Source organism: Notothenia rossii (genome assembly GCF_949606895.1).
Source record: "Notothenia rossii genome assembly, chromosome: 5".
NCBI lineage: Eukaryota > Metazoa > Chordata > Actinopteri > Perciformes > Nototheniidae > Notothenia > Notothenia rossii.
The window spans coordinates 5884783-5899796 of NC_136903.1; the positions used below are offsets into that span (position 1 = coordinate 5884783).

The 15014-nt window shown below is 40.0% G+C and overlaps 2 protein-coding genes across 2 annotated transcripts in view; one reads left to right on the top strand and one right to left on the bottom strand.

The window, feature by feature from the left end:
• The window catches only part of cep41 (centrosomal protein 41), an 11150-nt gene extending 9346 nt beyond the window's left edge, over positions 1-1804 (bottom strand). Inside the window, exons 1-5 of the mRNA XM_079682317.1 lie at positions 1721-1804; positions 1352-1415; positions 1193-1240; positions 589-650; positions 260-329 (exon numbers count right to left, since the gene is read on the bottom strand). Coding sequence (XP_079538443.1) covers positions 260-329; positions 589-650; positions 1193-1240; positions 1352-1415; positions 1721-1753 — 277 coding nt within the window. The 5' untranslated portion in view covers positions 1754-1804. The remainder of the gene's footprint in view (positions 1-259; positions 330-588; positions 651-1192; positions 1241-1351; positions 1416-1720) is intronic.
• Positions 1805-2368: 564 nt separating this feature from the next.
• Positions 2369-11429, top strand: poc1b (POC1 centriolar protein B; the record flags this gene model as incomplete). Its single annotated transcript, XM_079684573.1, has 9 exons — positions 2369-2655; positions 3552-3636; positions 4397-4568; positions 5463-5642; positions 6206-6313; positions 8354-8469; positions 9824-9957; positions 10898-10966; positions 11238-11429. The coding sequence occupies exons 1-9, from the start codon at positions 2632-2634 to the stop codon at positions 11427-11429; spliced, it is 1080 nt and encodes a 359-aa protein (XP_079540699.1). The 5' UTR covers positions 2369-2631.
• Positions 11430-15014: the final 3585 nt, after the last annotated feature.

Here is a 15014-nt window from a genome sequence, read left to right on the forward strand (position 1 = left end):
GCATGCTTGTCATATGTCTCTCTCCATAGAGGCTGAATCATCATGTTAATCACATAGCTATCATATGCCTCAAACAGTCCTGATGCTCTTCTAGGTAATCACACATCCTGTCATGTTCACAGCTACAGTTGGGTCTCATATTGGAAGAGGACATTCACTATTTTCCCAACAGTAGTCCACGTCAAGTTTTTTTTAAATGTGCTATTTGGTATGAATCCATTTTCACAATGTTAAGTGAATCAGTGACTTTACTACTTACCTTCTGGGCAGTGGGATTCACCGTCGATCTCACTTTCATTCAGGTCGGATACAGAGGCTACCTGGAGTATCTGGTGTAAAAAACAAGATATCAATCGAAGACGCTTCTGCTAGGAACGAAAACTGCAAATAGTGCAAAGAGAATGGTATCCTGGGATAAAGGAAACACGTCTGTTCAAACTCTCTACACAAGTGGCTTATCAATTATTCAGCACGGATCATGGTTTCTCTCTGCATTCTTTATGTTATCTAAAATGTAGAGGGCCACACAAATAACAACAAACCAATCTTGCTGGACAGTAATGATAGGAAATAACCGTTAATACTTACCAATTGTGCAAACGTTGTCACCTTTAACCGCTTAAAGATTTCATTATTTTGATACCTGTAATCTGAGAGAAAACAGGAAAGGGCTTATGTTGCTCTGAACGATCATTTGTGAGTTTTACACTTCTGTTTTTCAAACCAACTGTTCACCTTTGGGAAGAATTCGAAGTGTGTATACAGTAAGAAACTAATACACTAATGTCTTTGCTACGGGAACTGTGTATTAGACAGATAGACGGAGGCACTTTTCAATTCTGGCTCCTTGTGAAGTGTATTGTAGGAAGACTTTGTGAAGCTGTTTGTATCTATAAGAAATCTATTATCAATTAAACATCTAAGTCACAGAAGTTTAACATTTAAAGATATTGTAATAGCCATCTTAATGCACCTGTGTCAAAGACAACTCATATTCAAACACCTCCTGCTGATTCAGGCTTTAGTTTTTACTCCGTTTATGAACATATCTGTTATTTTAGAAGCCGGATTTAAAAACTGACGAAAACTCCAGCGAACCCCAAAACATTTGAGATGTATTAATGCATCACAGAAAGTATAAATATGTACAATGACTTGCACAATCTAATTCCTGTTCACATGGGGTACTCACTTTTTTTTATGTCTTCCAGCCTTTCCATATACTTTGAGAGACTGCAACCTATATTACAAAAAATGACAGTTACATTCATAATAAGGCATTTGTTAATTAAGTCATAACATAATGATCTTGATAATAAGATTGTAGTTCATTTGTACAAAGACAACATACCTGTATCCAGCCTTGTTTTGACATGTTGATATTTCTCATTTTTCGGTATCCTCTTTTTCAAGTACTAGATGGAAAAACAATGGGTTATAGTCATCTTAATGAACAGAAATACAGACTGGATATTACTTTCTAATGGTAGGTAAGTTAACCTGAAAACATTTAAGGTTTAAAAGAGCTAATTCTGCCAACGACACAGGTGCACTGTCGTTGATATGGTAACATAACACTGACAATAGCTAACTAGTTAGCATGCTAGGATAGCTACATTTATTTCTGTTTGCCCAAGCTTTGCATGTTACTATCGATAATACAATATTAACAATAAGCGGGCAGATAAAACAACCATTATTGTCATTAAACAGACGTTACCACCACACTGCCGATGCCCTGTTTAAGCGACATCTTTTCAAAACGAAATGCCAAACATGAATGTCAATAGTTTAACAATCTCGATGTTGATTGGTTGATGCTGTTTCATGGACCAATCAGAGAGGCGGATACTGGGCCGCATCCGCGTAAATGCAGTTTCATATGATATGACCGGCTAGTTGCTTAGCAGCGGAAAGACGCTCCACCTTAATGACAGGACGCATTCATGAAACCAGAAAATAACCGGACCGTTCATAACAAAGTAAAGAAAACAATTTTGAATTGCCAATTTTTGGCTTGTCGGAAGCACTTTTGGGTCTTTACTATTCTTCCTTCAAAGGCTATTCTTCGCCAAACACTTACTTGATATTTATAATTTGTTTTGTTTCCTCTTTTTGTTTTTATGTAATGTTCCCTAACTTACAATTAGCTGGGCACTTTTCCATGCAATTCAATAAGGAGATCCTTGATTAATTGACTGGAAAGACAAACTTCTAATTTCGTAGTAGATAACCTTTCTTATCTGCAACTTCAGAGCTGTTGCGAATGGTGTTTTGAAGTTGTGAATGGCATTTTAATTTCGTATTATCATAAATAAAATATTCCCCAACATTCATGAATGCATCATCACTTTCTTAGTTGCATGAGTATCAAGCTACAGGTGGCTACGTCTAACTAGCTGTGGAAATAGCGTGTTATGCGGCTCTTCATGCACAAACAAACCTAGTTTTCATTTTAAAGTCCGGGAATTCAACGTTTTTCTAAGGTTGCTGGGACTGTTGATGAGAACAGCCTATTTTCTGAGCTCGACACATCGGGTCTGAAACTGTTGCTGAAGGCGCACTGTTTGACAGCCATGGAAGCAACGTTACTTTACCTCTGACAGTGACAACAGTGGCTTTTTTAAGCAAATGCCCACAATGGCTTCTGTTTTGGTAAGTTAATACTTTTGTAAATGCTAATGAGCAAACGTGTGTTTACTTGGATAACTTTCTATGGGATTAATAGTAGCTGAGTCGGCGAGTTTGCTAGCTGCAGCTTTGCTAAGAGGATTTGCTGAGAGTGGCTTGCAAAACACTCTCTGGGATCTCTCTGAAAATATCAACTGCATAGTAGGCTTACTTGTTGTATTAACCTTAATGTTATCAGACAACACATGCACTGTGTTGAGAGCCTAGGCATGCAGTGATCCAAAGTCATTTCCTGCCCAGCCCTCCACTACTATCAAGACATTATGCATCAACCTTGACTAGAAGGTAAACACAAGTACTGTGCTTTTTTCATGATATGCTACTTCAGAATCAGAGTCAGAAACAGGTTTATTGCCAGGTAAGTTTACACATACGAGGAATTTGCCTAGTTGTACCAAAAAGAGTTATAAGAAACCATTTTTTTAACAAACGTTCCTAACCAAATTTATAAACCCCACCTTTGCCAAGTGCAACATTAAAGTGATGAAAGTATGAATGTATGAATACATATTATCCAACTATTTAATATGTTTGACTCTGAAGTGAGACAACATTACAAAATGATAACTAGCTTACTTTTACTTGAGTAGTACTCAATACTGTGGACAATCCCCACAGGAGCAATTTGGGGTGAAGTGTCTTCAGGGACACAACGACATGCTGACTGCTGTGGGGTTTGAACCTGTGCTCCTCTGACCCCCCTGATCCGGTCACCAATGCACTAACCCACTGCGCCACACACCTCCCTACACAGGACACATCACCTTACCTTTAACAAACTTGATGTAAAATAAAATTTTGAGCACACTATACTGCAAAGGAAAGCAGTGTCCCTGACCTTCTCTACATTGTTTTTGCAGGAAGATCCAAGCCTAGAGCGCCACTTCAAGGGGCATAAAGATGCCGTCACCTGTACCGACTTCAATCCAAACCGCAAACAACTGGGTAATATCTACTGCCACAAACCTTACAGATTCTCCGATAATACTTGACATTGTTTTAATGATTGCCTGTTATCAAATGTGTCGTGCATTTTCACTCTCAGAAATTATTAACATTTTCACATTAATGCCATCGTCAGAAACAGTTAAATTGATGTGAAATTATGTTAAAATTAGTCTGTAGTATTTGGTCGAATAAGATCCTAACTAATAACCTCACAATTTGTATGTAAATGAAATGTTAGTGACTCTTACATGATGTGTCCTCATCATGCTCAACATACTGTACCTAGCAGGGGTCAACCAACTAACCAACCAACCAACCAACCAACCAACCAACCATAGCAGATTAATTTTAAAGGTTTCATGAACTTCTGTTTTTCTAAATTTGAACTTTTGATAATCTATTATTAATACAATTTACATAATTTAAAGGATGGGCTTCTTGGTTTCTGTCACAGTGATGTATTCTTGTGGCACTTTGACGGTGCATATTGATGCACTTGATGAATACAGTGACTTTTGCAGAAGTTAAACCAGTGAATGTGCGACAAAGCTGACCTACAAGAATGTATTTAGTGAAATGTGGCTCTTTTATTCCAGACAATAAAAGGTTACAGATACAAACTCACTTTATTCACTGTAATGAGCTGTTTAAATACCATTAGTTATGTATACTGCTGATCCCTAACAGGATATCTACTCTGTCTGGTGTGTAAGTCTTGACTGAATGTTCTCCATTGATCTTTTCTGCCTCCCTCCAGCCTCAGGCTCAGTGGATAAATCTCTGATGATCTGGAATCTGGCTCCAAAGGCCAGAGCTTTCCGTTATGTCGGCCACCAAGACCTCATCACTGGGGTGCAGTTCTCCCCCTCCGGTCACCTGGTGGCCACTTCCTCCAAGGACAGGACGGTCCGACTGTGGACCCCCACCATGTAGGCTCAAGTCACTTTTACATCTCAAATCAAGATATAAGATAATCAAATGGACCTTTTATTAATCCCTGTGGGGAAATTCAGTAGTTTAAACAGCAACAGGGTGAGATTGAAAAACAGGACAGCACAGATGCGAACAAGATTACAAAATAAAGATTAATACAATTAAAATGATGTTCAGAATCAGAATACAGTACCTTTTTTATAAGTCCCACAGAGGGGACATTTACATTGTTACAGCAGAAAAGAGCCAAAGACAGCTTAATGTAACCTAAGAAGCATGCATACAAAAGTATTAACATATGCAAAAATGCTAATAAAGAAAGTTACACAATTTACAAAATACACATCCTGTAACAGCGCTGAGGATTTAGCAGCCAGGTTTATATTGAACAGTTATTAACGGCATATATATATATTGCACATATTGCACGTAGTTGCTTGGTATTTAACAACAAGGAGTGTTATAGTACAGGTAAGTAACTTTAAAAATAAGAAATTAATGAAATGAACATATATTTAAGCAATAGCTCACGACAAGCCGTGGTATATGCTCATTATATCACAGCTAAGGGGCGTGGTTCCTTAGCAACCCCCTTAGCAACCCCCTTAGCAACCCCCTTAGCAAGCAGTTTGCTTTTCAGCCCAACTGTATACTGTTTTTCTCAGACGCGGAGGGATACTCACTTGTTGTGAAAAGTAACTTACAATTCTACCCGTGGTATACGCTCAGTATATCACGGCTAAGAACCAATCAGATTGCTTGATTTGACTTGTCCGTTTTATAAACATATTTGACATATTCTTTGAATGTGTGAAACAAGTGGCACTTAATATGAAATATGTGACTGAAGCTGGGTTTTTAATCTGTTGTGTTTATGTGTCTGTCGATAGGAAAGGAGAGTCCACAGTGTTCAAAGCCCACACGGCGCCTGTACGCAGCGTTGCTTTCTCCCACGATGGACAGCGGCTGGTGACGGCGTCGGATGATAAGTCGGTCAAAGTGTGGAGCGTCCACCGGCAGTGCTTCGTCTACTCGCTCACCCAGCACACCAACTGGGTGCGCTGCGCCAGGTACAGCAGCAACGCTTCCTCAGTTACTTTGAGTGCTAGGTTACCTACATTAAAGACAGCACGAGAAAATCGAGTTTTTGTTCCGTTTGCCACAAATCCAGTACGTCCAGGAACAAAGAAGTCCTTTAAACTCTAATGTGTAACTCAATGTTTAGAATTTCAAACAGCAAAGTTGATATTTTATAAGGCAATTAAATACTTTTTATACAACACCATACGATACGATAATACAAATATCAAGACACAATACATGAAACACAAACATTTAACATAACAGCACGATCAGTGAGAGAAAACATGCTATCTGGTTTTTAATAGGAGTCATGTTTATAGCCTTGGTTTGTACCATAGACTGTATATATATATATATAATAATATAAAATAATATATAATATATATTTGTACACTTGGTTTTTACAAATGTCATTCTATTGACTTTTATTCATTTACTTTCCACATTTGTGTTGTTTATTAGATCCCTTTGGACAGCATGTTTGCATGAGAGGTGTTATATAAATAAAGTTGAGTTCAGTGTGAAGGAGGGAATGATTTGTTCCCTGCAGGTTTTCTCCAGATGGGCGTCTGATAGCGTCGTGTGGAGACGACCGCACCGTCCGGCTGTGGGACACGTCCACCAAACACTGCATCAACTGCTTCACCGACTCTGCAGAGTGAGTCCTGAAAGTGTCCTAATAATATGATTAGCTTTCATTTTGCCATCACTGTTGGTGTCGTATTACTTAAAGGGGACCTATTACGCAAAATCCACTTTCCCATGTGTCTTCTACATCAACATGTGTCCCCTCTTCTCCATGTCTCTTCTACATCAACATGTGTCCCCTCTTCTTCACGTCTCTTCTACATCATGTGTCCCCTCTTCTCCATGTCTCTTCTACATCAACATGTGTCCCCTCTTCTTCATGTCTCTTCTACATCAACATGTGTCCCCTCTTCTTCATGTCTCTTCTACATCATGTGTCCCCTCTTCTCCATGTCTCTTCTACATCAACATGTGTCCCCTCTTCTTCATGTCTCTTCTACATCAACATGTGTCCCCTCTTCTTCATGTCTCTTCTATATCAACATGTGTCCCCTCTTCTTCATGTCTCTTCTACATCAACACGTGTCCCCTCTTCTTCATGTCTCTTCTACATCAACATGTGTCCCCTCTTCTTCATGTCTCTTCTACATCAACACGTGTCCCCTCTTCTTCATGTCTCTTCTACATCAACATGTGTCCCCTCTTCTCCATGTCTCTTCTACATCAACATGTGTCCCCTCTTCTTCATGTCTCTTCTACATCAACACGTGTCCCCTCTTCTTCATGTCTCTTCTACATCAACATGTGTCCCCTCTTCTTCATGTCTCTTCTACATCAACATGTGTCCCCTCTTCTCCATGTCTCTTCTACATCAACATGTGTCCCCTCTTCCTCATGTCTCTTCTACATCAACATGTGTCCCCTCTTCTTCATGTCTCTTCTACATCAACATGTGTCCCCTCTTCTTCATGTCTCTTCTACATCAACACGTGTCCCCTCTTCTTCATGTCTCTTCTACATCAACATGTGTCCCCTCTTCTCCATGTCTCTTCTACATCAACATGTGTCCCCTCTTCTTCATGTCTCTTCTACATCAACATGTGTCCCCTCTTCTTCATGTCTCTTCTACATCAACATGGGTCCCCTCTTCTTCATGTCTCTTCTACATCAACATGTGTCCCGTCTGTGTAAAGAGACTCTGAAAGTTTCAGGAACAAAGATTCTCTCTCTTTTTGATCCATTTCAATAAAAACCTGTCTGAAAATGAGCTGATCAGATTTTGCCCACTTTATGATGTCATAATGATGTTTTGTCTTGTGTAACCATTAGCCAATCAGCAACCAAGGTAACCACCCCCCCCTTATCACCTGAATCTCCTCCTAGAGCACCATTGAGTTCTTTGTAACCAAATGTCTCTCAGAGGGGCGTGGGGAGGGGCTCCTTATTTTCATCTAAAGTAACAGACAGAGAATCAGCACTTTGGAAACAGGGCTGAAACAGAGGGGATTATGGGATGCTGCAATGATCTGTTTGGTGTTTCAGCCAATCAGAGACAGGTTCTGCATATATCTGAGACCTATAATATATTGATGAAAAACACTAAAATAGGGGACCTTCAACTCTATGACTAAAATCCTGTTAGTTTTAATCCCTTAATCATGTAGGGGTTTTTGTTCTTGGCCAGTCTCCTAAAACGTCTTTTTTTTAAAAGTTGTAATACTGATATCATACAAAGAGGCTATGTATATTATCAACTTTTTTAATGCTGTTTTATTTCTATTTTAGAGATGTTTATATTTCCGAGTTTTTTTATTTCTACTCTTTTAATTTCTACTTATGTGCAATGCCTTGTCTTTTATTCTAATGCAACTCAAACATTTCCCAAATTGGGATCAATAAAGTATATCTTATCTTATAGCAGGTTGTTGTGTATTATTTACACGCCCGTCTTGTTACCATGGGGATAGGAGGCTGTGGGTTAGGATTAGTCCGTAGGTATTGGGATCAGGGGGTCACAGGTTCAAACCCCACAGCAGTCAGCATGTCGTTGTGTCCCTGAGACACTTCACCCCAAATTGCTCCTGTGGGGATTGTCCACAGTATTGAGTATGGAAGTCACTTTGGGTAAAAGCGTCTAACATGCAATGTAATGTAATGTTTTTTCTTCCAGATCGGCCACGTTTGTTGGTTTTAACTCGAGTGGAACATGCATCGCGTCCTCGGGAGCCGATAGTTCACTGAAGATCTGGGATCTCCGCACCAACAAGCTGATTCAGCACTATCAAGGTATTTATTACAATATATTCCATTTGGAGAAAAAAAAACAATTACCAAAGATATCCTTCAAAATATCTCCATTTTTTTTAAATGTAATAATGTACAACCTAGAGAACAAACAAACACACTATTTATGGAGTCAAGGCTGTTAAAATGTAAATAATCAATAGAATCACAGACAGCTTTAGTTATGCATAAAGCAAAAAACAGAATACTGCCAGAAAATACACAAAACAAATTAGTTTTAATTTCAGAGGATGAGCATCATAGGAGAAATTACATTTTCAGCAGATGTGTGTCACATGGCGTAAAGAAGCCGAATGATTTAAAGGGCTGTAAGAGCATTTTTATGTTTAAGAAAATGTATAAAGAAAGCGTAATTAGACAGTATGATCGAAGTTGTGTTCTGGTTTTTATGTGTCAGTATCTTTAAGCAACTGTGACTGAAAGAATATTGCTTTTATCTGGGCAGGCAAAATAAGATGTTCTTCTCCCTGCTGCTTTCCACCATGCGCTATACAAATACAAATAAACAACCAGTATAAGTGTACATGTTTTTTTTTTTAAATAACTGCCATGTGTGGAATAAACAATTACCGTAATTTTCGGACTATAAGCCGCGCCTTTTTTCCCATTTTTCGACGCTGCGGTTTATATAACGGTGCGGCTAATCTATGGATTTTTACAGCTAACGGCCACTAGGGGACCTCCTAAATCTATGGATTTTACAGGTTACAGTCCACAACCTTTAACTCTATGGGCTCTATGGCCGGTCCGCGCCCCCCCACCTTTAAGCGGCGGACTCCAGCAGGAAAGCTGGAGGCCGGAAAAGAGTGAGACAGGTAGCGCGCAAAAGTAAAAGTGGAACCGAGAGTGGTCCGAGAGACAGAACGAGAGCGAGACAGTTTGTCCCCGTACCACTGGTTGAAAACCACTGCTGTAGATCAGTGCCGGTACGTGCGCTGGGAGCGCAGCGTTTAAGTTTGAAAGTTGAAAAGTTTGTGTGTCTGAAACGCTATGTGATACAGTACAGTTTACACAGCACAGCACATGTTCTGTAGCTACTATTGCACTAAATGGTAACACTTGAATACGTTATGCAAATATGCAACTTGTTTGTTGAAATGTTAATAAATGGGAGCTTCCTCAAACAGCCATCTCTTTCCCGACAATCCCCTCTGCACGAACCCTTACATATGGTAATTAAACATTAAAACACCTGCGGCTTATAGTCCAGTGCGGCTTATATATGTACACATCATTCAATTTAGCTGCTGCGGCTTATATTCAGGTGCTCCTTATAGTCCGAAAATTACGGTACACAAATACATGTTTGTTGATGTGTGTGTTTGTCTCTGATCAGTCCACAGTGCAGGGATCGACAGTTTTTCCTTCCACCCGTCCAACAACTTCCTGATCAGCGGCTCCAGCGACAGCACAGTGAAGATCCTGGACCTGGTGGAGGGGCGCCTCATCTACACCCTGCATGGACACAAGGTACATCATTATGAACACAGAGACATCAGGGGTGGGGGAAATAATCGATACAGCGGAGTATCGCAGTGATTTTGTATCGATACAAAATGGACGCCAAGTATCGATATTTTATTATGTCAACTATTCATATTGCAAATCCAAATTAAAGTTTTTGGTAACAATTGTTTTTTCAATCAACTAGATCAGGGGTTCCCAAACTTTTCAGCCCGCGACCCCCAAAATAACAGTATCAGAGACTGGGAGTGTCATTATTGTCTCACTACTATCACTAGATGGCTAGTCCGCCCCTGAAAATGTCTATTAATAATAATTTATAAAAAAAAATAATCATTTTTTTAAAAATATATATATATTTTTTAATTTTCCATTTTTATTTTGTAATCATCTCGCGACCCCCACTTTGGGAACCCCTGAACTAGATGGTGCTGAGCTTCTTCTTGTGCGGTCATGGCCATGGGGAAAGTCAGTGGGATTGGCAGGAAGTTAGTCAAAACAAAGATGGAGTCAGCGGAGAAAGAAATCAGAAATGCAATATATCGTATCGCAATACTTAGCATATCGTAGAATCGCAATACTATCCTGTCATGGCTTAAGTATCGCGATAGTATCGTATCGTGGGGAGTCTGGTGATTCCACGTGGACAGACTCAGGGACCGTTTCATCCCACAGGCCATACGAGTGCTAAACACCATTATTTAATTTCATATTCTGTTCTTGTACATATCATATTCTATTCACATGTATATAGACGTTTTGCACTATTTAGTATTTTTGTATTTTATATAATATGTTGCATTGTTGGAGGAGCTCAGGTCAGAAGATTTGCCTTGCCCTTTCTACACTGTAGCTTTGTGCATATGACAGCTCCAGTGTTTCAGTCCTTGGTGTTGTTTGTTTCATGGTAAGGTTTTTAATTCACATTTTGTACTTTGTTTTTTAGGGCCCTGTAATCACAGTAGCTTTTTCCAGGGCAGGAGACCAGTTTGCCTCGGGGGGAGCTGATGGTCAGGTTGGTGTTTCGTGAACATATAACGTTGTATTGCAGTAATTACGTCTTTAAATAATACTTTAATATATTAATAGATATAACTAGTAAACATACATAGTAGTACAATGTTTCAAATAAGTAGCAGCAATGCTAAAATGCTTACTCATTCCTTCACCACTTCATGTCTTTGTATTCCCGATACTCAATCACTTCTAACATCAAGGACATTTCTACTCTCTGTTGTAGAAAAACCTTTAATCATGGAAGTTGTGCTGGTCCCTCCGTCCCCTAGGTGCTGATGTGGAGGACAAACTTTGACAGAAAGTCGTACCAGGACGTCCTGCAACAACACAGTCGGAGGTCCACACCAGACCCTGCACCCCACCTGACTGACATCCACCCGAGGAGCCCCCACCTGCACCGCCAGCAGCCCTCAGGCATTCAGGTCAGCTCACATTTATCAACCAGAGATACAACAAAATGACTGTTTAAAGGTCACCTATTATACAAAATCCACTTCATCATGTCTCTTCTACATCAACATGTGTCCCCTCTTCTTCATGTCTCTTCTACATCAACATGTGTCCCCTCTTCTTCATGTCTCTTCTACATCAACATGTGTCCCCTCTTCTTCATGTCTCTTCCACATCAACATGTGTCCCCTCTTTTTCATGTCTCTTCTACATCAACATGTGTCCCCTCTTCTTCATGTCTCTTCTACATCAACATGTGTCCCCTCTTCTTCACGTCTCTTCTACATCAACATGTGTCCCCTCTTCTTCATGTCTCCTCTACATCAACATGTGTCCCCTCTTCTTCACGTCTCTTCTACATCAACATGTGTCCCCTCTTCTTCATGTCTCTTCTACATCAACATGTGTCCCCTCTTCTTCATGTCTCTTCTACATCAACATGTGTCCCCTCTTCTTCATGTCTCCTCTACATCAACATGTGTCCCCTCTTCTTCACGTCTCTTCTACATCAACATGTGTCCCCTCTTCTTCATGTCTCTTCTACATCAACATGTGTCCCCTCTTCTTCATGTCTCTTCTACATCAACATGTGTCCCCTCTTCTCCATGTCTCTTCTACATCAACATGTGTCCCCTCCTCTTCATGTCTCTTCTACATCAACATGTGTCTCCTCTTCTTCATGTCTCTTCTACATCAACATGTGTCCCCTCTTCTTCATGTCTCTTCTACATCAACATGTGTCCCCTCTTCTTCATGTCTCTTCTACATCAACATGTGTCCCCTCTTCTTCACGTCTCTTCTACATCAACATGTGTCCCCTCTTCTTCACGTCTCTTCTACATCAACATGTGTCCCCTCTTCTTCATGTCTCTTCTACATCAACATGTGTCCCCTCTTCTTCATGTCTCTTCTACATCAACATGTGTCCCCTCTTCTTCATGTCTCTTCTACATCAACATGTGTCCCCTCTTCTTCACGTCTCTTCTACATCAACATGTGTCCCCTCTTCTTCATGTCTCTTCTACATCAACATGTGTCCCCTCTTCTTCATGTCTCTTCTACATCAACATGTGTCCCCTCTTCTTCATGTCTCTTCTACATCAACATGTGTCCCCTCTTCTCCATGTCTCTTCTACATCAACATGTGTCCCCTCCTCTTCATGTCTCTTCTACATCAACATGTGTCCCCTCTTCTTCATGTCTCTTCTACATCAACATGTGTCCCCTCTTCTTCATGTCTCTTCTACATCAACATGTGTCCCCTCTTCTCCATGTCTCTTCTACATCAACATGTGTCCCCTCTTCTTCATGTCTCTTCTAAATCAACATGTGTCCCCTCTTCTTCATGTCTCTTCTACATCAACATGTGTCCCCTCTTCTTCACGTCTCTTCTACATCAACATGTGTCCCCTCTTCTCCATGTCTCTTCTACATCAACATGTGTCCCCTCTTCTCCATGTCTCTTCTACATCAACATGTGTCCCCTCTTCTCCATGTCTCTTCTACATCAACATGTGTCCCCTCTTCTTCATGTCTCTTCTACATCGACATGTGTCCCCTCTTCTCCATGTCTCTTCTACATCAACATGTGTCACCTCTTCTTCATGTCTCTTCTACATCAACATGTGTCCCCTCTTCTTCATGTCTCTTCTACATCAACATGTGTCCCCTCTTCTTCATGTCTCTTCTACATCAACATGTGTCCCCTCTGTGGAAAGACACTCTGAAAGTTTCAGGAACAAAGATTCTCTCTCTTTTTGATCCATTTCTATAAAAACCTGTCTGAAAATGAGCTGATCAGATTTTGGCCACTCTATGATGTCATAACGATGTTTTGGCTTGAGTAACCATTAGCCAATCACCAACCAAGGCATAGCCGTGGGAACATGTTTCAAATGGGGGGTGCTGTGGGGATGACACCAGGGCTGGTTCTGACCAATTTGCTGCCCTAGGCAAGATTTTAGCTGGCAATGAAAAACCTCTATACAAAAGACCAATACACTACAAACAGAGAAACGTATTGACATGGTGGACAGCTCATATAAAAAGGCTTCAAATGTATTCAGTATTGTATGAACATCTTGGAATTGGGTGGGGTCCGGGGGCATGCCACCCCGGGAATATTATTTTGAACATTTTAAATTAAAATGCTACAATCTGGTGCACTTTGAGCACACAATTACTAGAGACTAGATCTAGGGGGTACAACTCTAAACACCCATATGAAAAAGATCGGTTTACATTTTAATAATCTAATAAGTATGTGAACATAAACAACAACCTACCATAGCCAATAACAAATACATTTAACTTATTTAGTGGGAATGCTGTTAATAGCATTCCCACTAACTGTTATTCTACGCACGAAAACTTTATTATTCCGCCGACTTATTTTGCCGCGCTTCTCCTCCCACATTGAACATCGCAGAAACTCCGTTCAAACATCAAAACATTCAGCTCGGTCGGGAATCGATGGCTTTTACTTTTCTCATTCATAACTTTCATAATTCCAGAGATACATCCCATAATACATCCCATTTTTAACCATTGAAGTCAATGGAGAAATTCTTCAACTTCAACAAATCTTCATGCGACTTCAACTGCTAACTGTTCATTCATACTGTCACTCAGAAACCTCATTCTAACTTTAAAATGTTACACATCTTTCTGACATTATTAGTGTAAAACAACTTTTAAATCTTATTCTTACTTTTAGAGATATTAAACATTGTTCAGACCTTTTTTTAGAGGTTTTCTTCAGATTTTAACATTAACTAGAGTGCGTGATGTCACAGCTAGAGGGTATAGAAAATCTTGAAATTCGCATTCATATATTTTTTTAAAACTGCCATAATTCCCAAACCCTACATTCCTGAGACATAATTTATCATGACAAATGTAGGAAAACATCTCGTAGCTTGAAAAATGACAAATAATTAAGCAAAAATAATTAAACAAAATGCCTCTTGAGGGCATGAAGTGACAAAAACGTTCAGCATTCCTCCATTAAACCCCATTGTAATTTCAGGCTGATATTTCCTCACAGCAGCAGCCGCACACCTTTAGTTAAACTGCCAAAAAGGCCACATTATTAACCCGAAACTACACAAAATTAATTACACTTCAAATACTCAACTTCCTTGACATGCTACACGTTTTGAAATTTCACAGATATCTGTTACGGTTCTTCCACAAAAAGTTCACATGTAAGAGGTTTATCTCTCATTCAGAACAATGGAAACCTTTGATATCTGGACGCCTCGTTAGCTCAACTATAAACACCTGTGTAATGGAACACGATGATGTCATCGCTCCAACTGACATGCTCAGAGCAGCAGACTTCAGATAGCAGTGTGCAAACAGTCCAGCCGTGAAGACATCTACGGGACAGTTTTGAGATTTCTTCAAATGCCGTTGCCATGAAACACGGTTTTCTCATAACTTCAGTGAAAATACTCCAAACAGCCCAGAACTTCACAGGTTTGGTAACGATGCAGCCATCAACTCATCTAAGCGTAGTATGGGGTGTCATCAAATGCCGTTGCCATGGCGACAGGCCACTCGCCATGAAACACGATGTGGCTGTAAGTCCAATT